Here is a 27,478-nt window from a genome sequence, read left to right on the forward strand (position 1 = left end):
ACCGCACGGGCGGACGAGCCGTTCCTGGGGGGATCAACCGTCAAGTACTGCCACTTCGCGATAGTTGCTTGGCCAGGTCCGACTGCTTTTGGAGAATGGTGATGTTTTCGATTTGTCGCATTCTTTGCCTCTCCAAGTCCTTGATGACCCCTTCGTGCAGCTGAGTGCGTTCTACTTCTTGCTTGTAATGAACGTAGAAAACAATTCCTAAGGACACCGCAACGGAGCCCGCGAGACAAGCCTTCGCCGTCGCAGACATGGCCTTTTCGTGCTGGCGAAAACACGGTCACCTTCACGTGCAGGCGTCCGATGGCAAAATTCGAAACGCGCAGCGAAAACGGCACAGATTCAATCGCACAAATTCACTTTTCAGAGCGCCTGAAAAGATTGCGGAACCGCACTGGCACACGGTACAGGCGACATTTTCAGGTGTTTGTTAGCAAGGACAACCCACCAGGTGGATTAGCATACGCTCTGTTGCATGGCGAAGCTCGGAAAGGTGCTATCCAACAAAAATTAGGCCGCGAAGAGACGTGCGAGGCGACTAGGAGGTGTTTACGATGGCTGCGCAGCGTCCGTCGTCGTTGCTGCTCGCCTTCAAGGCAAAGGTGAGATGAGCACCTACTCTCGCCGATTTGTGGTGATCGGTAGCAATGTTCAGTGCGATGGCCGCTGCCCTCCATCAACAACCGTTCTCCTCCCGTGGAGGACGAGAGCCTGCGCAAACAGCTTCGCTTGCCCGACACTGGCTTATGCATAGAAAAAGACACATTTGACACACTTGCGACGTTTAAAATGATAAACGCGGGACCGTACTGATGCTGCGTCGGGCAGCACTCAGTAGGACGGCGCCTAGCCCTAGCCTGTTGTTGGGGGGTAGTTGCTCCTGGTTGCACGGTTGAGCACGGCGTACGGCGATTTTTGCCGTGCACCCGCATATTTTCAAGTGCTAGTGGACGTTGCCGAAGGTGTAATTTGCCGTCACAGTTATCTGATGCTTCTGAAAAGCTATTTCGGCCGGTTCTTTTTTTTTTCTTTTTACACAGGTACCACGTAACGCGCAGAGAGCTAGAAACGCGCAAAGCAGTTCCGCAATGCGGCGAACTCGCAAAGCACTTCCGTAACATCGGTCGGAGAACGAGAGTTGCTGTTCAGGCACTGAATGAAAAAAAAAAAAAAGGGGGGGGGGGGGGTGCGGTGGGGAAAGAAACCCGGCGAAATCTCTGTAACCCGGCGAATCTCTGTATCCCCCTCGTTTATTCATCGTATTGCATTTTGCGGGGCGTAATTTGAAAGCTCACGAGTAATCACCTTCGATTGCAAGGAAGCTTGTGAACGTGGTTTTGTGTATCCCTGGGTTGTCGTTACAGATTGAAGAATCGGTGGCCCTGGTCCCCGGCATGGCTCCCGATGAGAAGCTCAAAGCTGTTCAGTTTTGGAACGTGGTCTCTGAGAACTTGCAAGACATTGTAAATGATAGCGCTGCTGACATCAATGCTTTAGCCCTCAACATGCACAGTGGAGACGGCAATGTGGTATGGTCTCGTTTATGACTACCTTCATAAGTGCATCAAAAACGAAAGGAACACAAATAACGACAAGTATATAACAACAACAAAGTTAGGACAGGTTGTGTGACGTGTATGGGAGCGACGCTCATTGTTCTACCATGAAATGTAAAATTCCACTTACCGGTGTGAGTTGAGCAGTAGGACTTGAAATTTGGTTGTTCTGACCGAACAGTGCTGGAACTGCAAACTGCAAACCACCGTAATGTAACAGCTAAAGCTGTTCCATTGCGGTGGTACTGAAAACCCACTGACGATTGTCATACCATTGGCTGCGACATCAACGTAGCTGCCCATCACATGCCTACTTGGGTGGATTGCCACAGTTACAGTGGCAGTTGCTTGTCAAAAGCTCACGGATGATTTGCCAATCCCCAGCTGGCTGTGCTGTTAACATGCCCACCCACAATTCGTGCATACCCACTCAAGAGAATTGGCCAGCAATGATGACAGTTCCCATCAGAAGTTCATGGCCGATTTGCCAATCCCCATCTGGCTGGGTTGTCAACATGCCCACCCACAAATCGTGCATACCCACTTGAGAGAATTGGCCAGCAATGATGACAGTTCCCATCAGAGGCTCATGGCCGAATCATACATAAAATAAACATACAATGCTATCACCTGTTACAAATTTAAGGAGTCTAAGTACCCCTGAAAATTTTTGGTTGCCCTGCATACAAATAAAAATTTTACCTTTAACAGGAGTGTGGCTGTGCTTCAGTCACACACACAAAAAAGATCTATTATCACAGTTTCTGCTTTGCTGCTTAGTGTGCAATGTTGAACCTGTGAATTCAGATTTTCAGTATTTAATTCACTGAATGCAAAGGTCTAGTTTACTCACATTTGTTTGCGGATATTAGGACCTAAATCTAACGAAGTCTTACTGTACTTGTACTTCTTCCTTCCTTTTTCTTCATTACCTAAATGCATTCCTGCAGTAGTGCAATATTTTGTGTCCATGACCAAACGCATTCCGGCTTTTATTGTACCTCCCATCTGTGCTGCCCTTTGCGTGTATTGTACACGTGAAGTAAAGCATAACGGTGGTGTGCTGCCTCGTAAAAAAAAAAATGTGGTAATGTTCATTTATTGTTCTTATCACCTAACAGTGTGTGTTTGTAATTAAAGGCCCCACTAGGTGATGACCAGTGCTCCCAGGCAAAAATGGCACATCCCTACATGGAAGAACACGCCTACAGATCTGAAAACTTGTATACTGGTGAGGAAGGTTGAATTCATTGACTAAGCTTTTTTGCTAATTCATGTTCACTCTACAGCAAGGCTGCATACAAACCAGCAAACAACACAACTGCTTCGAACTTGCTCATGTAGTGCATCACACTAAATGTGTTCTTACGAGAATGGGTCGGCATTTTCCTTTGGTGCTTTTGTGAGGATCCGTTGATGGTCTGATTATATTCAGGCACTTCCTGCTCATGGGAAGGTTTTAATGCACAAATGCAAGATCGCTCATATTTTGGAAGCTTTTATCATTACTTCCTTGAGGAGGAGGAGGAACAACTTTATTGAGCATGTAGCGCTTAAGCGCTAGATGGGGTGGTTCCCTCTTCTCGGGTACCATATGCTTCCAGTGCCTCTTGGCCCCTGGTGATCAGTGCTTGCTGGTCTTCCAAGGCGGGGCTGGACAGCAAGATCTCCCATCGCTCGATAAGGGCATTATTGGGTAGGGGGAGGAGCGGGGGGAACGTTTTCGAGAAATTGCACTCTCCTATGACATGTTGGAGTGTGCCAGGTTGTTTGCAAAAGTTGCATTCCTTTTTGTGTCTCTCTGGGTACATTTTGTTCTGGAGGTATGGATGCGGGAAGGATCCGGCTTGGATCTGTCTATAAATGGCTTGCTGGGTTCTACTAAAGGAGCGGTGTGGTTCGGGGAAGCGTTTTCTGCCGTCCCTGTAATGAGTTAAGATGTCTTTGTAGCTCGTGATGGATTGTTGCTCTGGCCCCTCAGCCCGGAGGTTGATTTCTCGGGCCTGTTGGTGGGCAAATTCATTGCCCTCCACCGCTGAGTGTGCCGGTACCCATACTAGCTCTGTCTTATGGTTTGGAGGCGTTTTCTTTTTGAGGATTCTCAGCGCCGCTAGAGACACCCATCCTTTCCTGAAGTTTCTGTAAGCCTTCTGGGAGTCCGTGATTATCTTGTTTGTGCCAGGTTGAGTTAGGGCAATGGCTATCGCTGCTTCTTCGGCCTCCTCGGGGGAGGGTGACGCAATGGATGCACACGTGACTAGTTTGTTTAGTTTCGTGACGGCGATCGTTGCTTTCGTTGAAAACTTGGGCAGCAAGGCGTCCGTATACAAGATCCCGTCTTCTTGTTCCAGAGTTTTGGCTAGGGCTTTCGCTCTGGCCCCTCTTCGTCCCTCGTTGCGGTCCGGTTTCATATTCCGGGGTAGTGGTTTGGTTTCAATTACTTCGGCCCAGTTCTTGGGTATGGGGCCCTTCACTTGGTGATAAGCTTCCTGCCATCCTATCTTGGCTAGGACGGCTCTTCCCGCTTTGCTTTGACTGAGCCTGACTCTTTGATTGGACAGATGGGCCTCCACCAGTTCACTTATTGTGTTGTGAGCCCTTGCATGGGCTCATGGGTTTACTTGTGCGCTCACTCACTCAAAGTTTTACAGGCTATATTTTTAAGCACACTCATTCCAAGCTAATTTGCAATTGTATACACTACTAATGCAACTCCCTTTCTTATTATTTTTTTTGTTAAGAATTCGTGTTGGTGCCTTGTTTCTGTAGAGTGCACTAACAATGCAATTTGTGAAGGTAGGTTTAGTAGTAGCATCATCAGGCCATCTTAGCTGATTGTCTTTGTGCCTAAGCTGCCTGCTAAAAGATGCTGCATTTTATAGGGACATTGACTCAGCATCTTGTGCTGTATCTTAGTTGTATAGAATGATCAAGTAGTATTCAGAGGGAAATGAAATGTGAAGGCAACCAACTAAAAAATCCCTTTGGCCTAAAGAAAAAATAGTAGCCAAGTTGTGATATACCCACCTTGATCAGACATGGTGTCAGGGACCACCACTGGCTCCACACAGATGCATTCTTTGACTTGACTCAGATCGTAACTTGCTCATCAGTGAATTAAAAAAGAAGTCTTAGACCACTTATGCTGTGACTTTTGAATGAGCATGAGTAATACGGAACGGTCCACTGGTTAGTAAACTCCTTCAGTTGGCCAGTTTAGCGGAGGCCCATTAAACATGCACCAGTCTTAGCATAGAGCACAAACCAACAACTGTTGCTTGTTGCTGTGCTACAAAATGCCAAGCATACACAGCATAACGTTCCCTTATCCCTGCTGTCCAATTGCACACTTCAAACCAGTCCTCCGAAGGTTTTTTGCAAATGCAGTAATCGCCCAAAAAGCTGTGACAATCGCAGTCAACGTTGTGCTTCTTCAGGCTCAGAATAGATCTAAAGTGTACAAAAGGAAAAAAGAAACACTCAAGCGCCTTGCATTTTAGTTAAACTTTGAATTTATGGAACTTGTCTGCTTGTGGAACTTGCCATGCATCAACAGGACTGTGATTTGGGCGAGTTGGTGAACGTTCATGATTGACAAACCAGCGCGGAAAAAACACGGCACAAAAAAGGAACGAGAAGTAGACAGGACAGCGCTGCTTTTTTGTGCCGTGTTTTTTCCGCGCTGGTTTGTCAATCATGATTGTCATGCATCCATTTCATTTCAAAGTGTTGCTCACTGTTTGCAGAAGCTGTTGAGGAGTTCAGCGTGGCAGCCACCGCCGAGGGCCACCAGCAAGAGCTGCTGGCACTGTCGGCGGAGCTCGAACAGGTGGGGGCCACACAGTCGGCTGCTGCCCAAGGAACCTTCCATGGTGTGGCGCTGGAGCCTGGCAACGAGCTGGTCGTGACGCAAGAAGCGCTGCCCAAGGACTCCACGGTGCTGCTAATTTCCACGCAAGTTGAAGGGGACCACCAGGGAGAGGCCGCACCATTCCCCGTTTCGTCTGAGCAGGGTCACAGCATAGATCTGACCCTCCAGGTGCGGAGTTGGAACCTTTGAAGTTGTGCTCTGTTTGGCCGGTAGTGGCTAAGGCGATTGGACAGTGTCAGAGTAGTTGCCCAACCTGCCGTAGTGGCTCAGTTGTTGTGACGCTGGGTACAAAGATGCGGGCCCAATCCCAGCTGTCGTGGCTGTTTTTCTGATGAAGGCGAAAAACAAAGACGCCTGTGTGTCAAGATTTTCGGCGCATGATAATGATTTCAAGGTGGTCACTTTAGCAAATAAATACCCCAAAATTTAAATTCCGAATAGACTAGTTGCTGGGCTAACGCCTCGTTGCTTCAGCTGCATGCAGCAGGGAAGAGCTGCTTATCTTGCTAGTATGACCCTGTACTGCTGCATGCTATGGTGCAATATCCATGCACGCCAGCCCATGTTCTGCTTTGCTCACTTTGTTGTAGGGAAAGTTGTGTCTGTGGAACTGGCAGCCTGGGTGCCCCACGTTAGCTTTTCACGATTATCCAGTGGTGCACCAACTGGAGGGCTTTGCAGTTTCTGTTCACGTTGGGCTGTGCAGATGGAAAAAGGAGGAAGAAAGGCATCGCAGGATGAGCATTTGAGACAATGTCTTTGTCAAAGCATTTGGAAAAGGCATGGAACCATGCTGCTCAGGTTGCCAGCATCACTGTACCACAACATGGAGCATTTTTTCTTTACAGCCTAGGCAAGAAAGCACTAGTATGCATCTTGTGCCCTTTTGGCAGCGTCTTGAGCAAGTGTCCCCCTGGTTTTTTATAACGTATACCCAGCGGCAAACTAAGCCGAGGCACGCGAGCGTGTGGCAAAATGCATCGCCGCGCCATCTGACGTTACGCTTCTGGTGTCAAGACATCCATGTACGCGTGCACGTCCAACCACGCTCGCTATCCTGTCTTTCCCTTCACTCGAAGTGGTGGTAGGGGTCACTTTCTTCGCTAACGTGCCTCGCTGCCACACGCTTCAGCGGCGACTAGCGAGGGTGAAGTGTGTGTTGCTCGCTCTGCCCCAATCTGACAAGTAACATATCTTGCCCGTCTCGGTGACGAATTTGTGCCTCATATATATTCAATCGCGTCTTGGTATTTTTTGCCGAAAACATGCAGTTGGTTGGTAACTAAAAATGGCCACACCTAAACGGGAAGAAATTGAGGCAAGAAATCGTTTATTTGAATAAAGTGTGATGAGAAGTCACATCACACATGTACTAAGACAGGTATTGATGGGGAAAAAACACGAGCAGAGATTAGCGTGGTTGTGGGTTTGACAAAAAAGAACAAAAAGAAGTAATAGGTTGCAATACGCGTTGAAATGATTGACACAGACACGGACCAAATTTTTTCGTTTAGACAGTCAAACAAACACTATCGCCCTTAAAACTAAGATACCGAAATTTTGTTCCAGTGAGTCCTTTGTCAGAGCTAGACAGGTAGAGCAAAGCACGCTTCCCCCTTGCTGTTCACCGCCGAAGTGTGTGCCAGAGAGATGTGTTGAACAGAAAAAGTGACCCCCAGCACCAAGTGCTCAATGATATCAGCTTTTCCGCTTGAAACAAAGGAAAAGACAGGGTAGTATAGGGGGTGGGGTGCACACGTGCACAACGATGTTGACACCAGAAGTGCAACGTCAGATGGCGCGGTGATACATTTTGCCATGTGCTCGCATGCCCCAACTTATTTTGCTGTGGGGTGTATATGTTGCAAGGCTTTTAAAATTACCTCGAAGATCACCACCCCATCTTTTTCTTTCCCAATTATCTGGCCTGAATGGGTGTAGTTTGCGTGAAATATGACATATTGTTGTTCCATCACGGCACTCTTTTAATGGAAACGAAGTTGTATTCTGTGTATGTGAACTCAGGCATGTTGGTAGCACGTCTCTGAATTCATAGCACAAACATCAGAAAAGGACTGAGAGAAATGACACAATACGAGTGCTAGTGCTGAATCCTCTAAGTGTGCTGTAGTAAACCATCCTTCTGTTCAAGAGATATGATAAGAAAAGAATACTCACATGATGGCATGACTGTGAAGGGGTCGATACTGAAAATATGTTCTTAACATTTGTGCATCTGCACATCTCAACACTTAAAAGGGCCATGAAGACAAAATACAAGTGCGGTTCATTAAAAGGACTGCTTTGCAATGATGAAAATTTTATTGCGAACCTCGAACACATAATGGAGATATTAGGGAAAACATATATAAACCAGTGGCGACTCCCTAGCGACTTTCTGGTGACGTCTCTATGACGTCACTGAATCTTGTTGGTGTGGTTGGTGGCCGCCGACCTGAGCCACCGCCAGGAAGCATGACAGGGCAGTTGTAGTGGGACCTCGAGTTTATATTTGATGGTAGCATTTCTATTCTGGCATGCAGTTTGTTACGCTAGGATCGTGCAGAACCCAATGAGAAGAATGCCGGACGCACACACAGGACGGAATGTATTTACAACATATTTAGCCACTCAAGGAAATGAAGGTCACTCAAAAAGAAATGTTCGCAAAACGGGTTCGGTTAGCTTTCCACGGCAGTGGCTGTCGCTAGACCCGCAAAACAGTTGCGTTGAGCACGGCTCACAGGTATGTCTCGTTGGGGCGCAGTGGTCGTCGAGGATGAGGGTCGCAAACTTGGCCGGCCGCTTCACGGACAGATCACCAACGAGCTGGTGTGGGACGCTCCGGAACACCTCCGTGACCAAGCACACCAGGCCCGGAAGTCGTGGCCAGGACTTAGCAACCCGGCGGTCCGAGCAGGAGCATGGAGCCGCTGACGCACCACGAACGTCGGCTTCGCAGCAGCAGAAACCCTGGCTCGAGCCGGAACGTGACGACGCGGCAGAGCCTTGCGATCACTCGTGCCCGAGCCGCACCCAGACGGAAGCTCGCCTTGGTCACCGTTGGCGACGGTCTCGTAGCGGACGGCACGTCGACCGGACGTCTGACGTGGGAATGCCCAGTCCAACCGTGCCCTGTCTCGGTCGCCCTGCACTTCCCGGGTTCGCAGCGCTTGCTCGCACCACCCCTCGTCTTCCTCTTCTCCGTGGTGTCTTTTTCCCAGCGGCCGCTTGGTGTCTGGCGCGAGTGAAATCTTCTTCCACTATTTTCCCTGTGGCCCATCTGAGCCACTCATCACATCACCCCCACCTTAAGAAAGTTGTTAGGGGACCAAACAACTAATCTACTAATCCCTAGGCAGGGCAAAAAAAAGTGGCACTGATAACAATGCAATCACGCGCAGGATGCCGTCACTTAACAATAAACTACGATGAACGACGTTATGTCACCGTCAAGTTACACACGCACCCGCACAACACGACACTGCTGGACGCCTGTTCACTTGCGGGAAACCTTGTGTCGTCGGCTTCTCTGGTAGGTGCATGGAGTATGCCACCAGAAACAAGGTTGCGTATCCAGGTGTCGAAGTCTAGATCGTGTATCTTGCCTGCTTGCATCACCTCCTGGGTTGTCGGGAAGTTGATTACCCGTTTCCATTGCGATACCGGTGTGCTGCAAGCAAGTTGCGTCATTGGGACCGTTGAGCAGAAATGCCGCAGCAACTTGCGGTTCAGGCGTTTTCCGGTTGCAGACGTTGCATGATCGCACGAAACGCTTCACATCTCGTCCCAAATCCGGCCAGTAGAATTCTTCTAAAATCCGATAAGTCGTCTTCCGGATGCCGGCGTGTCGAGGCAAGAGGCGCTCATGCGCAGCTCGAAGGACTGACTCTCTGGAGGTCTGGGGCATCACTATCTGCTTGAACTCATTTCCATTTGAAAGGCGACAGACCCGATACAAGAGGTCCTCACTTTCGAGGAAAGTGTAGTGGTGGCCTCTTGCAGAGCGAGACTCCTTTCCAACTTTCCGGTAAATAGACCTCAAAGTGGGGTCTTCGCGCTGTTCCTGGGCTAGTTTTGCACGGTTGAGGTTAGGGTGCCGGAGTAGTGGCGCTCTTAAGCGTATGTCCTGCAGGGCTTCAGCGCTTACCACGGCAGAAAACAGGTAGTGCGGTTCCGAAGGCAGAGTTCGCCCTAGGCTGCTCGTACCCGGTTCACTGTCGCCAATAACTCCGTTCTCCCAGTCAAGATCTGGATCGTGAGGTTCCCTTACGCCTGGAATGTTGCCAAGAACCAGGTCGTAAAGGGGACAGGCCATGCAGGCAGCGCTAATCTCTCCTACGAAATACGGCGTCTGCACTTGGATTTTCGCCTCCGGTAGTTCCTTCGCGGTCCCATCTAGAAGGACAACACGGCGTGTCTTCCCAGTGAAACAGTCGTCGTCGACCAGATCACAACGGACGATGGCGTTGTTGCTCCCGGTGTCTCTGAGGACTCTAGCGGCTTTACCGAGCACTCGTCCTGGAACGACTGGCAGCCCCTTTACCAGAAAAGGTGAATTCCTGTCGCTGACGTCCTTAGAGTTGGGACCACTTGCTCTCGCGTCCGACGACTGGGCTTTGTAGGACTTGGGTTTGGCGGCTGTCCTTGGAGGCTCGTAAATGACACACGCAGCTACCGTCTCTTTGCCTCCCGATCCACTCCGACAGTTATCGGCACTGTGACCTGATCTGCCACAGTCAGAACAGGTGGTGTTTCCTCTGGCCACAGTGGGACAGTCCTGTGCGCGGTGTCCGGGTCGATCACATAGAAAGCACTTCTGCGGTGTCCTTTTTTGGGTATCGGTTGCCCCCTTGGCATCATCTCGCACGTCAGCAGGAACCTTCCCTAAGTTCGCAAGGTTTTGCGCCTCCAGAAAACGGTCCGTGACGTCTGCCAAGGCATTCAGGGTGACACATTCGCGTTCCTTGAGGAAAATGACGAGTTTGGGGTGGCAACAACTGTAAAATTGCTCCGACAGTACCAAATCGCGGAGACCTTCGTAGGTTTTAGAAATGTTAGTCATTTCCACCCAATGGTCGAAGTAGCTCGACAGCCTGGCTGCAAACTGTTTTCCCGTTTCGCCGTCTTCTGCCCGGGCTTTGCGGAACTTTTCTTGGTATCCTTGGGCAGTGAATCTGAACCGTTGCAGTAATGCCTTTTTGACTTTGCTGTAGTCCAGTGATTCCTCCGCAGTCATCCTCCCAATCACGGTGAGTGCTTCTCCGGACAAGCACATACTGAGTGCAACGGCCCATTTGTCCTGGGCCCACCCCTGTCCAGCTGCCACGTGCTCGAAGCGCTGAAGATACGCGTGAAGATCATCGCGCCTTTCGTCAAATAGGGGTAGGAGCTTTTGCGGATTCATCACTGATACATTGGGGCTAGTTTCACTGTCGGCAGTGGCATTTGCGGCGTTTCGCGATCCTTCTTGAAGACGGATCTTCAGCTCAAGGATTCGCATCTCATTCTCCGCAGCTTCTTTTGCCCTCTCAGCAGCTTCTTTTGCCCTCTCGGCGGCTTCTCTAGCTCTTTCGTCGGCTTCTCGCCTTTCCTCTCTTTCTCGTTCTGCAGCCTCCTTAAGCCTCTCTCTCTCAGCCGCCCTCTCAGCACGCTGCTCCGCACGTTGCGTGTCGATCCGGCCCCGAGAGTCCTAGCTGCGTCCCTATCTCCAATAATTTCTCCACATCCATGTTGTTATACACTCACGTCACGAATATGCGCTCGGCATCCAACTCAGTTCTGCAGTTGTTAATGGGCGGATCCTGGCAGGCTCGCCACTTTTGTTGCGCTAGGATCGTGCAGAACCCAATGAGAAGAATGCCGGACGCACACACAGGACGGAATGTATTTACAACATATTTAGCCACTCAAGGAAATGAAGGTCACTCAAAAAAGAAATGTTCGCAAAACGGGTTCGGTTAGCTTTCCACGGCAGTGGCTGTCGCTAGACCCGCAAAACAGTTGCGTTGAGCACGGCTCACAGGTATGTCTCCTTGGGGCGCAGTGGTCGTTGAGGATGAGGGTCGCAAACTTGGCCGGCCGCTTCACGGACAGGTCACCAACGAGCTGGTGTGGGACGCTCCGGAACACCTCCGCGACCAAGCACACCAGGCCCGGAAGTCGTGGCCAGGACTTAGCAACCCGGCGGTCCGAGCAGGAGCATGGAGCCGCTGACGCACAAGAACGTCGGCCTCGCAGCAGCAGAAACCCTGGCTCGAGCCGGAACGTGACGACGCGGCAGAGCCTTGCGATCACTCGTGCCCGAGCCGCACCCAGACGGAAGCTCGCCTTGGTCACCGATGGCGACGGTCTCGTAGCGGACGGCACGTCGACCGGACGTCTGACGTGGGAATGCCCAGTCCAACCGTGCCCTGTCTCGGTCGCCCTGCACTTACCGGGTTCTCAGCGCTTGCTCGCACCACCCCTCGTCTTCCTCTTCTCCGTGGTGTCTTTTTCCCAGCGGCCGCTTGGTGTCTGGCGCGAGTGAAATCTTCTTCCACTATTTTCCCTGTGCCCCTGCTGAGCCACTCATCACACAGTTAATAGTGCTGGCCGATATTACGTCACTCGTGCCATAATGTGTCACTGCAGCACAAAATTTGAAAGATTGGCAATATTTCTTGCATTTTTTCGATAAAAAAAAAACATCTTTCGCAGTTGCAATGGAGCCGAGTAACTTGCCGAAGGCTAGTTTTTTCAAATGGAGCAAAGTTGTATTTTGTCTCCATGGCCCCTTCAAGCTGCCCTGCACTGACGTCAGCTGCTGTCGTGTTCTTGTCCCCAGATGCCTGTGGGGACAGCAAACCAAGACCAGGTGAAGAAAGAGGCGGGCAACTGGCAGCCGTGCGAGGAGTGCACTCCCAAGCCCAAGGCCCAGAGCAAGAGGCGTCCTGCGGCCAGGAAGGCAGCCGCTAGGAGTGGTTCCTCCAAGAAGGCCACCACAGTGGGTGGCAGACAGGCTGCAGGGGCAGCCAAGGCCGCCGAGCCCAAGCATGCTGACACTGTGCCTGAGGTCCTCTTGGAATGCACGGGGGTGAGTGCAGGGCTCTGGGGCTGCTGTCAATTGGGGCTTGGCCAATCTTGAGTGATAACCTTTCTGCCGCAGCTGTTGGGGCTAAGCGGAGTTGAGAGTGGGCAAGCATCTTTGGGGAGTTGTGGACGTCAGGGCTGTCTCTTCCCTCAATGAAATGCGCTCTTGGCCAAGTTGGTGCATTGCAACTAAAAGGAAAGAGCATCTGTGCCATCCTTCTTACTTCTAGCACCGTTTCCTTTTAGCCATTATCTTCTTCTGTGTCACTGTAAGGCAGGTTTTCTGCGATCACCTAGCATGTTTATAGATGATAGTCTTTCTTGGGCTACAGTGGTATTTCTTGATCGATTGATTTCATTTGATTTGGTTTGATCCGATTCAAGAACACAGGTGCATACAGGTAACCATGTCACATTCCGTTTATTATTTGAGCGATTGTTGTTTTGACTGCCCCTAAGGGGCCCTCGGAAAGCTTCAGATTGCACAGTTCCCTCATGAGATGGCTGGAGAGGTTGGCTACAAATTCACCTCTGGCACTTCAACGTGGAAGTCACTTTTAGTTGGAGGGCCTTCTACTGAACAATTTCAGTTGGTGATTTCAAAAGCTCTCTTTTCTACCCAAACTCATTGGCTAAGCGTGATCTTTATAAAGCTTTTGAAAATATAAATGACGATTCGTTACATAGGTATGCACCAATGGCTGCACCACAGAATGAATGCAGGCCCACAGTTCAGGGGTGCCCTTGTTAGTTGTCAGTTATGAGGCTCGTATGTGGCTTTTATCATCGTGATGTGTTTGCCTTTCTGTATTGTGTAGCTGCCACACTTTACCACCACCACCACTGCTTTGACCCGTACTTTCAGAGCATTGGAACAACCGAAGTGATAGTGATCCAGACCCGGAAGAAATCCAAGCGTACCAAAGAAGAGAAAGACAGGCAGTGCAAGGTCTGCTTGAAAGTGCTGCCCAGCAATTCCTCGCTAACAGGCAGGTGGCCTTTCTCTCTGGTTGGACTGAGGGAAGAAGATCCGTGGCTGCTGGGCTTGCTTCGGTCATTTTAGTGGCTTTGTGTTGCTTTGGCATAAACTGTCCCACTAATTGAGTGAACGTGTGCTCCAAAAAAGGAATACAGTCGCCAACCATTTATTCGGACGCCAAAAATTCAGACACGCTTGTTTATTCGGACACCTTCGTGGCATGGCTATTTGTCCCATTGAAGTACTACATGTATATCCATGACCGATAGTTTGGACGCCGCACAACACGCCGTTCGATTATCCGGGTGTTCGATTATCCGGGCTCCATCTTCAATGCTCGTGGAATTTTTGTCACCGAATACCACCAGTGTGTTGTAGCCCATGGACCGAGGGGTCATCAGAAACTTGACGCTGCACTACCGATCACGTATTCCGGATCATGTGCTGTTGTGTGTAGACTGTGACAAAAGCTACATTGTGGATGTGCTGTCGGCTGTCAGCATCCTGCCTGATGCTTGGAGGGCAGTGACGCAGGACACAATATGCAACTGCTTTCGGCATGCAGGATTTGTGGTTGGCTGTGAGGACAAGGATAGTGACACAGTCCAGAACACCACAGCTGAGATGTCGCCTGCCGCAGCATCCTCCATTTTCAATGACCTCCATGCTAGCGGTGTTGATGTGGGAGCGGCTACGTTTGAAGATTTCACCAACATTGATAGTGCTGCTTGCCGTGTGCCGAGTTGGATGATGACGAAATCGTATGCCAGGTCCTCGAACAGGCGCAGGTGGACAGGACTCCGATGATGACGTGCCACCAACGCTAGAGGCATCAAATACTGATCTAGTGTGAGCCCTTACAATACTGTCTGCCTACAGTGACGAACAAATGCTGGCAGATATACAGGCGCATAGGCGTGCGTGTGTACAGAAGCATACATACGTTTTTGCAGCCATTGGGCCAATTAAGATTTTTTTTTTTTTCAGTGAATCCTTTTTTTCGCACTCCTGATTATTCAGACTTATTGAGGGTACCCGTCGAGTCCGAAAAAACGGTCGGCGATTGTAAGTGATTGGATGCACCAAGTTACATGTTCAAGTATCAAAAAAAAAAAAAAAAAAGTTGACCTAATATGAGAAAGTCAAAGTGTGCGGGATAAAGAATGTTGCCCGGCTCGAACTGTTTCTTGATACTAAAATTCCTGTTGCTGATCGTGTGCATACATGCACTGCTCCCACACAAGGGTCAGATGATGACAAGCATTGCAATTCTGTCAGTGATTTCATTTAAACAAATTAATAAGTTACTTATGGTGCGAGGGCATGCATCAGTGGTGCATTGAAAGAAGGGGAGTGCAGTTGCATCCCAGAAAGCAGCACTACCAAGCCTACAGTGTCTGTCGTACCTCTCTCCACTACAGTGTTTTCCAGTGCCTTGCAATAATGTCCTGGTGCATTATCTGTAACTTAATGTGCACAAAATGGATGATAAGAATGTGATGTGCCCAGGGCCCCCGGGCGTCTAGTCACTGATTCTTTATGGATGCACACATGTCGCTCTCAAAGGGCAGATTACAAGGATGGGTGCATTTAATGAACTAAAGAAAACTCAATTACTGAAAACACACGGCTGCACACTTCTCACACTCACAGAAAAACTGGAAGTCGGTGTTGTAACAGAAACAAGGAAGACCATGCCATTGTGATGGTGCTAAAATGAATACGCGCAATTAGCTAGAACAGTGCCGGCAAACTGTGTTTGTCCTGACCTCCTTTTTAACGGTGACAAAGGGGTCCTGCTAATGTTGTCAAATGGGTAACTTTTCTCCATGCTCTACTGGTATGCAGCATGTGTAGTATTTAAAATATATCCGCTGTTTTTTCTTCTCTCTCTCCCTCTCTCTTTTCAGCCCACATGTGGACACACGAAAAGCCTTTTGTATGCATTGAATGCAATGCACGGTTTTCTACAAAGAACAACCTAGTTGGTACGTGCTTTCATCTGCTTTGTTTTTCTATATGCTTCAACTGCCTTACAGCACATGCATTTGTAGTATGACGTGCTGGCACAGTAAACTGGCAGCATTTAGTTTCATTGGCCAGCCAAAAGAGTTGATCCTGTTCTTTTCAGAGGGGGCTGTGTAGACAAGTTGAAGAAAGCCTGGTTATTTGTTGTTATTTTTAAAGGGCTGTGGTTTTCAGTGCATGCACAAGTATAACACATGTAATTGGTGATTGCATCATGTAAGGGCATGTGATACATTTGTAGTATTTTTTATATTGCTGTTAGGCACTACATTGTGTGTTACTAGAGCATAGGGGGAAATTTTTCAGGGGGTTGGAGTACCGACCTGTGTGAATATAGGTCCCCCCTCCCATCCCCCTTGTATTCTTTCTCAGTTTTGTAACAATGAAATAAGTTAATGAAGCTAAACTAATTCATGTATACCAGTGCGTTGCACACCCCCTGTGTCACTTACAAATGCTGTCATTGCTTGAAATAGAGGCAGACAAGTACATCTTAATGCAGTCATTCTAGTTTTAGTTTAGTTTAGTTTCCGAATTTCCTACATTTTTTTCGCACTGGTGTTAGTGCACCCACTCTAGCTTGCTCCCGTAGCAACATTTGCATGCTTTATGACCTAATTCTTTGGCAGAATGCGCATAGCTTAGCCAGGCCTTGCCTTGGGTCTTTTGGATTATTTTTTTCTATGATTCTGTTTTCTTTGTGGGGGTACCATGCAAAATCAGCGGTGCAAGAGCAAATGAAAGTTTCCCGTGCTGCTGAGAGTTGTTCAATATACACGAGTTGCAGAACTCCACTTGGGAATCCGGGCCTTGCGAGCACCCCTGCTTCGTTGAAGCCGAGGGACTAGTGTATTGGCGGAGTATGTTGGGGTCAAAAACTGGACTTTGCTAAACATTTACTTAACAACTCAATAAAATACAGCTTGCTCTTCAAATTAGGATGTTTCTGTGGTTTTTCTATTAAGAAAGACTTACAACAGCAGCTGCAAGCACTTGAGTACTGCACACTTCAACTTTCTATCGACAGATGGCAGGCTAACCAACTCGCGCAGTGCAGGGACCACCCGCGGACCGGTTTTTGATACATGGGGCCTATGGGGACGCTTGCAACTGGTGATATTGAGTAACCCTGGTGCTGCTTGCTTGTTTGGTGTATTGGATCGGTCGGAGGAATCGGTTGGAAAGCGTGGGCCCCTTGCCGTGGGCCCCTTTGGACGCAGTGCACGAGCGGTCGCATTCGGGAGAGAAGCCGTATGCGTGTGGCGAGTGCAAGGCCTGCTTCTCGACGCGCGGCAACCTGAAGCGCCACGTGAAGACCCACCTGGGCGTGCGGCCCTGGAAGTGCAGCCACTGCGAGCAGTGCTTCACCGAGAAGAAGACCATGGTGGCCCACATGCGGCGGCACACGGGCGAGAAGCCCTACCAGTGAGTGCCGGACTGCGGGGCCTCCCCCCGAGAAAGCTGACGAGATGCAGTGTTCTTTAATTCGAAAGGACTAGCCTTTGGTAACACACTCAGCTTCATCCCAGCCCTAAAAGACACGTTTTAAATGAATGAACGTAATAATTATTGAAAAGGTTATGAATTTTGCCATAAACGCAACAGAGGCAACACTAAAAACATAGTAATCACCCCATTATATGCATGTTCAGATTCATGTGACATGATCATCCGGAACTAGAGGCACCTTCTATAGTCGCTCAGTCATGTTTCTTTGTGGTGGCTTTGGTAGGGGGCCGCCCATTGCACAAACAAGATTCTGTGAAGTCATAGATGCCTTTCCTGAAAGTGGCTGCATCCTGCTGCATCCATTTTTCCTAATAATATCTGCACTATTTGTTGTTTGAAGTTTACAGTGAGATTGGTATCATTGTTAACAGAAAAAAGCAGTCCTTTTTACTGAACCAAACGTATTTTGTTTCCAAGGCCACTTTAAAGCCTTGCTACTTGGATTCAGATGCTAAACCTCGGATAGCTGGAGGCTTCGGCTCAGTGCCAACATTTCGGTGAGATACTTGACCTTGTCAGTGCTCTCTTGACAACTCTTCTGCAATGGTCTACTATGGCAGAACCCCTTCCCACAAGCTACGTTATTAACAGAAGTTCAGATTGAAGACACGCTTTTTCTGTGTTGTAATGGACACAGTGCTAGAAATATGTTTCTGATAAATCATGGGGTTTCAGTTCATCTTATTTTAATTATGCCTGTCTTTGTCTCCATGGGGACCCTACCATTTCGACATGCTACTTATTGCAGGGCCCCACTGAGTATGTTCTTCGTTTTTTTTTTCTTTTTTTTTTTTGTGTGTGTGTGTGTGTGTGTGTGTGTGTGTGTGTGTGTGTGTGTGTGTGTGTGTGTGTGTGTGTGTGTGTGTGTGTGCTGGGCTCGGGATCATTGCATAGTGCTCCAATTAACAGAAAAACAGGAAGTGGCAATCCAATGACTTGGCCAAAAGTTTGAGGTTGGTTCCTCGTTGGAAGGGATTGGTCAAACACAGAGTGTAGCGGCTATGATAAAAATCTTCCTTATTAAAATATACATGCTAGCTGCATGAGTGGGGCGCTCTAATGACTTGTGCAGTGGTCCAGAAGTCTGCTATGCTGCTTTTTAGCCATAGCCACTATGCCCACAGGAAGGGTGGACTGCGTTTCAAGCCAAGGAATGTCGAGATGCAGAGACTTTGTGACCCACGACGGGTGGCCAGGCATGAGGGGTGGTTTTTAAGGATGCCATCTGCCGGGAGGACTCTTGTAGAAACAGGGTGCCTGTAGCTTCTTCTTCTTCTTCTTCAGCACTGGCGGTTGTTGAGAGGCCGTGCCAAGAGGTCCCTCTCCCCCTCTGGCCCAGGTGCGAGGTGTGCCAGCGGTGCTTCACCCAGTCGGGCGTGCTGCAGACGCACATGGCGGTGCACCTGGGCCAGAAGGCGCACCTGTGCGAGCACTGCGGCAAGGCCTTCCGGCAGCGCTCGCAGCTGCACCTGCACATGCAGCGCCACCAGGGGCTGCGGCGGTACTCCTGCGACCTCTGCCCCGCCCGCTTCCTCACCAAGGGTAGGAGGGGGGAGGAGTTATGGGGGATTACTGTTTTGGTCCCCTATTTCGCTATTTTATAAGCTCACTGCTTTCGGTCACTTTCTTGGCTGCCGAAATGTCTTGCTTTCTTTCCAAGCCTCTTCAGTCTATCTCTGCTCTTCCGAGTCCTGTGCTGGCTGGCATTCTCAGCTGCTGTTTGGCTGGCAGTTGGTGTCCTAGTGCAGGAGGGTAGATATTTGGGTGGGTTGATGGGGCAGAATCCTGGTGGCAACAGGGACGCAGCGTTCGGTTTGTCGTTCTTTCACCGTGCTGTTGCTGTCAAGATGGCGCCTTAATTCTGGCTTGCAAGTTGCTCTGGTAAAGGGCTTTATCCATTCACGAGGTATGAGTTAATGTGGACAGGTTAGTGGCAGAAGGGCACTGGGAGGCATTGGTACATGCGGGCTGACGAGGCCACCGACTCTGCCCACCTTCATATAAAAGGTATCAATAATTATTTCTCAGTTATGAGCGACTGCTTTTAAGCTTGTGCAGCTTCAGCATCTGCCCCCACCACAATGCTCAGGCATTTTGCAATCCCCCTGCAGAAATTAAAAAAAAGGAAAAAAAAAATGAAAAATTGCATAGATTGTTTCTCTGTCCGAGTTTTTCGCGCCGTTTCCAGAGGTGTCATGTGTACTCAACTAGCCCAAAGTCACGCTTTAGTGCATAGATTGTACCTACTGCATCATGAGGTTTTATTTTTTTTTCTCTCTGTTTATCTATTATGCTCTCTCTTTCCATATCTTCTCAATAATGCCTAACTGGCTGCAAGACATATACCTGAGGCCATACTTTATCTAGTTGAGAGCAAAAAAAAAAATTGTGTAAGGCGTAGCCAGGGTGCATTGAGTGATGTTGAGTGTAGTCCTGGCCCTTCTCAAATTGCACGGTGGCGGTGCAGCCGACATGCTGCGGCACGAGCGGACCCACACGGGCGAGCGTCCCTTTGGGTGCGACCTGTGCGGCAAGAAGTTCACCCGGCAGCAGTCGCTCAACGAGCACACCAACCGCCACTACGGCATCAAGCCCTTCGAGTGCAAGCACTGCGACAAGAGCTTTGCCGAGATGTCCGCCTGCTACAAGGTGGGCACATTGGTTCCTTGTTTAGTGCTTACTCTTGTGCACCCGGAAGTTTCGCCTTGATTGTAACTTCAGCTGTGAATGTAATGTGCCTTTCCAGCTTTTGTTAACTCTGGCCTTGACTACTTTTTATGAATAGCACGAAGCACACTTGGGGGCACTTGGCCAGCTGAGTCAGTGCTCAGTCATGCTGCGGGCCGCGTTGGCTGGTGTTTGCTTGAAAATTGTCTAAAGACAAAATGTTTTGCTGTACTTGTAGTGTCCAGGATGCATCTTGTAAAGTATGTGGTACGTATTAATTTGCTTGAGTGAATGAAATATTGTACCTCACGTTTGGCTGTTGTCACTCATATCACGAGTGCTCAAAGTTGTCATTTTCTGTGTTATGTGCCAGAGTTATGCCTGGGTTCAAGGTGTGTTTGTGAAAAACATCGCACCACTGCTCAAGAATTCTTGTTTATATACTTTGGCTTTATGATGCTGAACGCTGTCACAGATATTTGTCTGCAGAGTGTTTTATGGCTAACATGGCTACATACCTAAAAGCTGACTAGTTTGTATTGTAATTATGTGTAATGTCAGGGTTCGCACAGGTCCTTGAAAACCTTGAAAACCCTTGAATTTAGAAGTGCCTATTTCAAGGCCTTAAAAGTCCTTGAATTTTTAAATGGTCTTTGAAAACCCTTGATTTTCCTGGAGAGAATCAATGGCCCTGTCTTTTCACGAGAATTTAAAGTGTTTTGTCGGGGATTTTAGGTGTTAACAAATGTAAAGAAACATTGCAACAATCAAATTTCAGTGTATTGCGTGAAACTGCAACAAGTTTGGTGAATTTTCATTACGAGGCAACATTGCGAGCAGGCACTTCTCAATCCAATTCATGTCAGGATACAATCCAGTGGAAACCGGCTTGTGTTCTCTATCTTGCATCTTCCATTAAGTCTGTGGACGCTCGCTCATTGCATGTTTGCTGTGCCTCATATGCTCCATCTGCGTTTGCTTTTACGTGCAAATAGCAGATGTGTACATAGTTTGTCCTGCCTTGCAGCAACACTCGCCGATTTAATTTCATCTGATACCCTTGCTGACAAGCAAGAGATGCAGGCAGGATTAACTAAGTTTTGAAATAAGACAGCCTGAGCAAAACAGCAAGAAAAAAGAAAAACGCGAATCATGAAATAAAAAAAGGTGGGGGAGCATTCATAAACCCATTAGCGCCTATATAAATGTGCACTAATGTGCTTAGGTATTGTGCAATAAAAAAACTTTTGCATTGTGTTGAAAAAGTTATAAATAATCTCAGATAAAACATTAGATTGGGACCTTGAAAATGTGTTTTCTGGTCCTTGAAAGTCCTTGAAAACCCTTGAATTTTTGCTTTTGAAGCCTGTACGAACCCTGTGTAATGTTATTTAGAGGTAAAATGAATGAGTACAGAACATTAACAGAGCCTAGTGGGCCTTGCCTTACCCACAACAAATCTTGCTTGGTTGCACCTAGCATTTTAAGAGTGCAGGTCTTGCGCTTTTAACGTCCTTTAAATGAACAGGTCTTACAGGACTTGCTTGGTCGTACATGTCTTGAAAATTGTTTGGTCAGATAAATTGTGTTGTGTTATCTGGAGCACCAGCATGTGCTTACTCTGTGTGTCACAGGAAAAAAAAAAAAAAGGATGACGTTTTTAAAGCCTGGGTATTGAATGTGCTGAATGTAGGTTGTATGAGAACTGGTACAGTTGAACCTCATTATAAGAGACATGGATGTAAGAGACAAATGGGTATAAGAGACACTATTCACCCACATGGTTGGCTGCCCTATCTTTCCCATTGAATTGACCTCTTTTATAACAGACATCGGATGTAGAAGACAGTTGGTTATAAGGGATAAGTCATCCTTGAAGTTTAATCAACAGTCTCGCTTGTAACAGACATTTTAACTTCAGATGCAGTGCCACCAGTCACTAATTGCAGTTGCTTCCATTGTGGAAACACAGGTGGATGACAGACGCCTGCAGTCGCTATTTATTATAACTTCAGCAAACACAAAGTGGTTCAGTCAGCTATGAAATGACGATGAGAAGCCCTGCCAATGGAAATGCAACTTAGAGAAGTGGTTGAAGCTTGCTGCCATCCATTGGATGGAGCGCGAGCGCACATGCAGGCTCTCCCACTCGCGTAGCTCCCAATCAAGAAGCATCGCAGATGTTGAATCCTGCAAGCGTAATGAATAGCCTGAGCACACAGCGGAAGAAGCTGTGCGCTCTGGCTATTCATCAGGCTCGTGAACTCAACATCTACGATTCATCTTCCACAAACAAGGAAAGGAAAAAAAGCTTCTAGAATCTGTTGTAAAAAAACAGTTTAAATGCAGTCATGAAGCAAACAAAGATTCAGAACTGTTTCATAAATTCTGGGGGCCAAACATAAATTAGAATGAATCTTTTGAAACACGCTGTAGTGTTCTTTCGAGCTTACTTTAGTCATACGGTGCCCACATTGAACTAGGGTCTGATTAGTAAGTGAAAACATGGTTCCCTGCTTATAAGAGACATCTCATATAAGAGATAGAAACTGCTCCCCGTTACGTGTCTCTTATAAAGCGGTTCAACTGTATTATGAATGAGGAAACCTGTGTAATAATAAAAGCAATAATAATAATAGAAAAAAGGAAGAGCTGGAGGCCTGTTTCCTACTGGCAGCTTTATACAGGTTTCACATGCAGGTGCAAGAGTTGCTTTGGTTTTATTATGAAAAACAGAGAAATGCTACACTAGCACTCTCATTTCATTATCTAGCTACCGCTTTGACCACTTGGCAGTGACGCTGGCACATCCTGCTGACAGTGGTGTTATCATTTTCTACCTTGCAGCACATGAAGCTTCATTCCAGGAATGGGGAGAACACCAGAGGTGCCCAAAGTGCCCTTAAGACGGTATGGCATTGCTGTGTGTTTGCCACAGTTGAACTGTAAGCACGTGGAGGTTGAAAGCCATAGCCAGTGTCATGAGAACAGGGCTACCTGCCCACTGCCTGTGTCAGTGGTTCACAGGCCTTGTCCGGCAGGAAATCAGTGCAGTGAAGAGATAGTATGATGCCTGTGCAAGGTGGCAGCTGACATGTGGGGGTTTGGAATGTTTCCTGGGGAGGTGTAGACATATTCTTTTTCTTCAGGTCATGTGAGTAACAAATTACTCGGGGAATATGCAGATATACTGTGCTCTTTTACACAAAGGGGAAGTACAGTTAGTGGCTGTCTTTGTGCCGTAGTTGAGCCTAAGGGAGCAGGGCAACACACGCACTCCCAACACGCAGTTGGGGGGACAGTGTCATTCCGGTTGATGCTGCAGCTGGCAGTGGCAGGACACAACACCTCATAGGTCGTGAACAGGATGGGTCTCGCATTCTTTCTTTGTCTGGCACTGTCTTGCAGTCGGAGGCTGCAACAGCGATTCCGGAGCCCGACAGGACGTCCGCACCTCGGGCGGGAAGTGGACCACAGGCGCCCACTGGCAGGGAAGCAGCCGTGCCGTCTTCCACTCCCTCTTCAGCCACCGACGCGGCCAGTGCAAGCCACACGCCCGAGCTGTCAGCAATGGACCTGCTGGCAGCCGCTTCGGGCTTCTAGGGGTTGACAGTGAGACTGAGTGCCGTACAAACGTGCCTTCTTTCCTTGCAAAGGCATTTACTTTGTTATTTATGAAATCGTGAAGAGAGATAAGGGGGCCAAAGTCATTGGCAAAGCCAATTACTGTGTGCATCCCTGTGTGTGTTTGGGGGGGGGGGATCAGTTACATGCCTCAGTCGTGAAATGCTGGGAAAGGACGAAAATGGAAAGGCAAACCTGTGTGGCTTTTGTTTGGCTGTGTGCCCATTTGGCGACTCATAAGTCAAATCCCGGTGTAGCCCGTGTCAGGTGAAGGAAAATCTGAGTCTAGGCGCCACATTTTATAGGCACTTTTTAATGTAAGGCTTTCTATGTAAGAAGCATGCTTGATTTGAGGCTTAACAATAAGGGTGAAAAGAAGATGCAGCCGATTCCCACCCCACCTTGAAGCTCTAGTTTTTCTTGCCTCATGGGGAAAGCAAGAGGATGAGAAACAACAAATTTGGAGCATGACGTGCTGAAGTTAACCTGGCTATGACAGACACTATAGCGAAACACCACGTATGCATCTTGTACACTGGAGCATTTTTGTAGCTGGCCTCCACTGGAAAAATGTACACCCTTGCCATCAAGCCTGCAACCTTGGGTACAACCCCTAGACCACCATGGCGAGCAGGGCCTCCATCCAGGGCTTTCTCAGTCATTCTGCCCTGTGTAGCCTATAGCTTGTATTCACTGGTGAGGCACGCATGCAGGCAACCATGTGAGTGTGCCGTTACCGGTTATGTCAGGCTCCGTGGGAAGGCGGAACTTGTCCGTGCTAAGCACACGACGTGTGTCAGATGTTCCAAACTCTACCCCACGGATCGCAAAGTATGCCTCGACTCCAATGTGAGTGCGATTAATAACATCTCTGTTGACACCACCGTTGAGAATCGGGTTGAAAATCGGGTTGAAACACAGCAAATGACGCACGCCGTTTCTTTTCTTTTTTTTTCTCTTCGGCGTGCGGGCGCAGTGGCACAAGCCACTGTGGCCTGTGGACATGTCTGTGGCCGTTTCCAGTGTTGCCAAGCGAAGAAATTGACAGCTAAACTTTTCAATGAATACCACCTATAGGGTCAATCACAACTTGCTTGAATCTCGTTAAGCTAATGTTGGATTCCTGTGGAACCAAACTCTTCTGCTCCATTTGGAGCAAGTGTATTCCAGTGGCAGGTGTGCAGCACTCAGGGCTGTCTCTAATGTCAGATCGGGAGTGGTTGCTTGGCAAAGGTCGCTCTATGGGGCATTCAAAATGGCTTTGCTGATATTCATGAGTCCTGATTTCCTTCCTGTTGCCATCCTCCTTTGGCATGATCGCATTGTTCACAGCATGTGGCACCATGCAGCAAGGGACTCCTCATCACATTTTAGCTCGAACAAGTGGTCCTTGGGGTGGTCCTCTCATATTTATGCTACATCAAAAATTGAAATGAACGTAAAGCCCTCGTGTTTATTTATTTATTTATTTATTTATTTTTTCAGACACCAGGGCAAGTTTAAGGGCTTGAGTTCAGCATGGCTGCTTAAGGGGGGACGTGGGGATGGGAGCAAATGTTTTTGCTTTTCAACTTAGAGTAATGACATTTGGCATGCTTATTGAGAGTGGCCTCAAAGAGGCAAATACGAAGTTTCAGCAAGATGTCTTCAGTGGTTGTTGTGTTATAAACATTTACATGTTGGCGGCTCGTGGAAAGTTTAGCAAGGCAACGAAACGTGCTAGGAAGCTGCAGATTGTGTCTATTCATAGTCAGAAGTATATTTTAGGGCAAGACAGTTCTTTTTTTTTTTTGCAGAACATTATATTTGTCTTTGTACAACGGGACACATACCACAGCATAAGAATAATCACACAATAAAATAACACAAACATAAATAGAAATTGTAAGACTGTCTCGACCTCAACCACACATCAGTGATAGAAACAAAAAAAACGCATCGAAATATGTCCAGTTGTTATCACGTAATGCCTTCCACCGTCGTAGTAGAGTCAAGAAAAAGCACAGTTGAGAAAACAGTGTTCAAAGTTTTGACCGCAGTTCGTGCCTCCTAAAATGCACCAGGGGCATAATCTTTGGTGTCCTTGGGTGCAGTTGCCTTCTTGGTGGTCCTCTGCCCGTTGACCTGGTGAGCATAGGCAGCCTTTCTTGACCTTCGCAGGTCTTTCTCCGAGGCCCTCCGGAGGGCATGAGCACCAGGTTGGATGCCCAGTGAGGAACACAATTCCACATACGCTCGTCGGTTGCCAGCATTATATCTCGCAACAGCGTCATGCACTGCAGTCTCCACGGCAAAAAGAGAAGCGTGTTAATCCTTGGAAAGGACTGCCCAAATGACTGAGTGCAAGCTCTCAGCGGCATTTTGTGTCTTGTTGCCCTTGCATCGTTCCAGGAGCTGGGGGTCCGAAAGGCGCTGATGCACTGGCAGCAATGCTTCTGCCACTCGCCGGGATAGCTTGTACTTGTGTGAGGCTGGGGCTTGCCTTCTGCCCGGCCGACCGGTGCTTGCACCAGCTGAGAGGGCCGGGTGGGCAGAACTCATGGTGGGGCCCGGCATCTGTTGATGGGACGTGGTTAGGTGGCCATGACTGCTCGTTGCATGTCATCCACCTCGGTGTTATTCCGTAGAGCCAGTCCATTGAAATTTGTCAATTTCTTGATGAGATCCTGTGTCAAGCCCCCTCTCCCACCTATAAATTCCCCTTCTCTTGACTTCGTAAAAATGCCGCGAAGAATCGTGCCCATTCGTTTTTGTACGTGATTCACACAATCTTCTTTGGTGAGGCGCACGAAGCCATACGTCTCGTCCTCACACAGCGTCAAATACGTACAGCAGTCTCCGTTGTAAACAATGGTGGTGTATCTTAAGTCACTTTTGCTGAGAGACCGCCTGAAAAGCTCCAGGGCGGCTTCCACTTCCATGCGCCCGGCACCGACATTTGTATTTTTTTTGGCATTGGTGGTTCTTCCTCCACTCCTGGTAGCCATCTTCAGTCTCTTTTGTTCCTAGACTGCACCCAAGACAAAAGTTTGAAAGAACTGTGCAGTCTAGGACCAGGCCTGTATAAAATTCAATCACACAGCTCACACCAATGTGGGAGGAGTGGCCACGCGTTAGCCACGTTCCATCATACACCACGGTGATGTTTTTGGAGAAGGTCACCTCCATTTCCCGGTACACGTCCTTCACTGTGCTCACAGCATCAGCAAAGTTATATTCTCGGCAGCTGAGGCAGCAGCCGGGCTGAAAGTTTTCTTTAGGTGCTCCTGGTAAGTTTTGTGGTGCAGCCCACGGTAACAAACATTCATTGTGGCCCAAAAGTCGTTCAGAGCAGCCTGGCCCTTGCCAATGCTCTTGATGGCCTGCATGGAGCGCAGGTTAATGGGCAGCGGCTGAATCCAGTGTCATGGCACTACAAATGCAGGCAGCTCACATGTTGTTGGTTTCTTAGACCGCAGTAACAGTTGTTATTGTGAACACTTGCCGAAGGGGAGACACTACTCGAAAAAACTTTTTCTTTATTTATAAAGTTGTGGCTTTAAAATTTTCATTGCAGAGAGACTTTTTCTTGAAGATTCCAGAACTGCTATTAGTCTTTACATAGCCTTGTTAGTTTTTAATTATCATAAATGCAATTGCAAAACAGGATTTTTACTTGCTCTTTCGACATCATAATTTATGTACAGCATCATGCAGTAGCTCATTATGCTCGTTATGCACCACATCATGCACTTACGAGCTTAAAGTTGCGAGAAATAGTTTTTACTATAAAGAATGAATAACGATGCCCAGCAGCTATATGTCAGGGGCCCTTAAAAAATTATTCGGTATTCTCACAGTCATTATGTATAGACATCATAAATTCCAATGAAACACAACAGTGGGACCCAATTGTACTCTATTGAGACTTCCCTAAACCCTGTTGGAAACCTTTGGGATTATAGGTGTCTTTTCTAGATCAGGGTAACGACCGCTCTTCGGTCCACGGAAGGCCTTCCGAGTAGGCGCGGCACGGAAGATCCGATCGTGGTTTTTCCTCCATCCCCGGATCGTCAATTCGTTCACTCCGAGGCGTCGCGCCGCACACGAGTTTTGCCGACGTCTTCGGACAGGAGGATTGCCTTCTTCTTAAAGGATGCGTCGTACTGAGTCCTCTTCTCCATGCGA

General features: G+C 48.2%; 1 protein-coding gene and 1 pseudogene across 2 annotated transcripts; one reads left to right on the forward strand and one right to left on the reverse strand.

Moving 5' to 3' along the window:
• The first annotated feature begins 147 nt into the window (after positions 1 to 147).
• On the forward strand, positions 148 to 23,461 carry LOC144152520 (uncharacterized). 2 transcript variants are annotated; one of them, XM_077683812.1, is made up of 12 exons: positions 148 to 608; positions 1,371 to 1,535; positions 2,703 to 2,793; positions 5,309 to 5,601; positions 12,260 to 12,508; positions 13,370 to 13,493; positions 15,394 to 15,471; positions 16,732 to 16,936; positions 18,360 to 18,562; positions 19,488 to 19,669; positions 22,535 to 22,597; positions 23,096 to 23,461. In XM_077683812.1, the coding sequence occupies exons 1-12, from the start codon at positions 561 to 563 to the stop codon at positions 23,288 to 23,290; spliced, it is 1,896 nt and encodes a 631-aa protein (XP_077539938.1). In that variant the 5' UTR covers positions 148 to 560; the 3' UTR covers positions 23,291 to 23,461. The 2 variants fall into 2 exon arrangements, with proteins under 2 accessions (XP_077539938.1, XP_077539939.1); XM_077683813.1 differs by lacking the exon at positions 148 to 608 and adding an exon at positions 744 to 968.
• A 1,516-nt stretch (positions 23,462 to 24,977) lies between these two features.
• LOC144152522 (uncharacterized) lies at positions 24,978 to 26,878 on the reverse strand (annotated as a pseudogene).
• Between the last annotated feature and the right edge of the window lie 600 nt (positions 26,879 to 27,478).

The sequence above is a fragment of the Haemaphysalis longicornis genome, unplaced genomic scaffold, assembly GCF_048455015.1.
Source record: "Haemaphysalis longicornis isolate Haplotype H1 unplaced genomic scaffold, Haemaphysalis longicornis Haplotype H1 scaffold_9, whole genome shotgun sequence".
Classification (NCBI taxonomy): Eukaryota; Metazoa; Arthropoda; class Arachnida; order Ixodida; family Ixodidae; genus Haemaphysalis; species Haemaphysalis longicornis.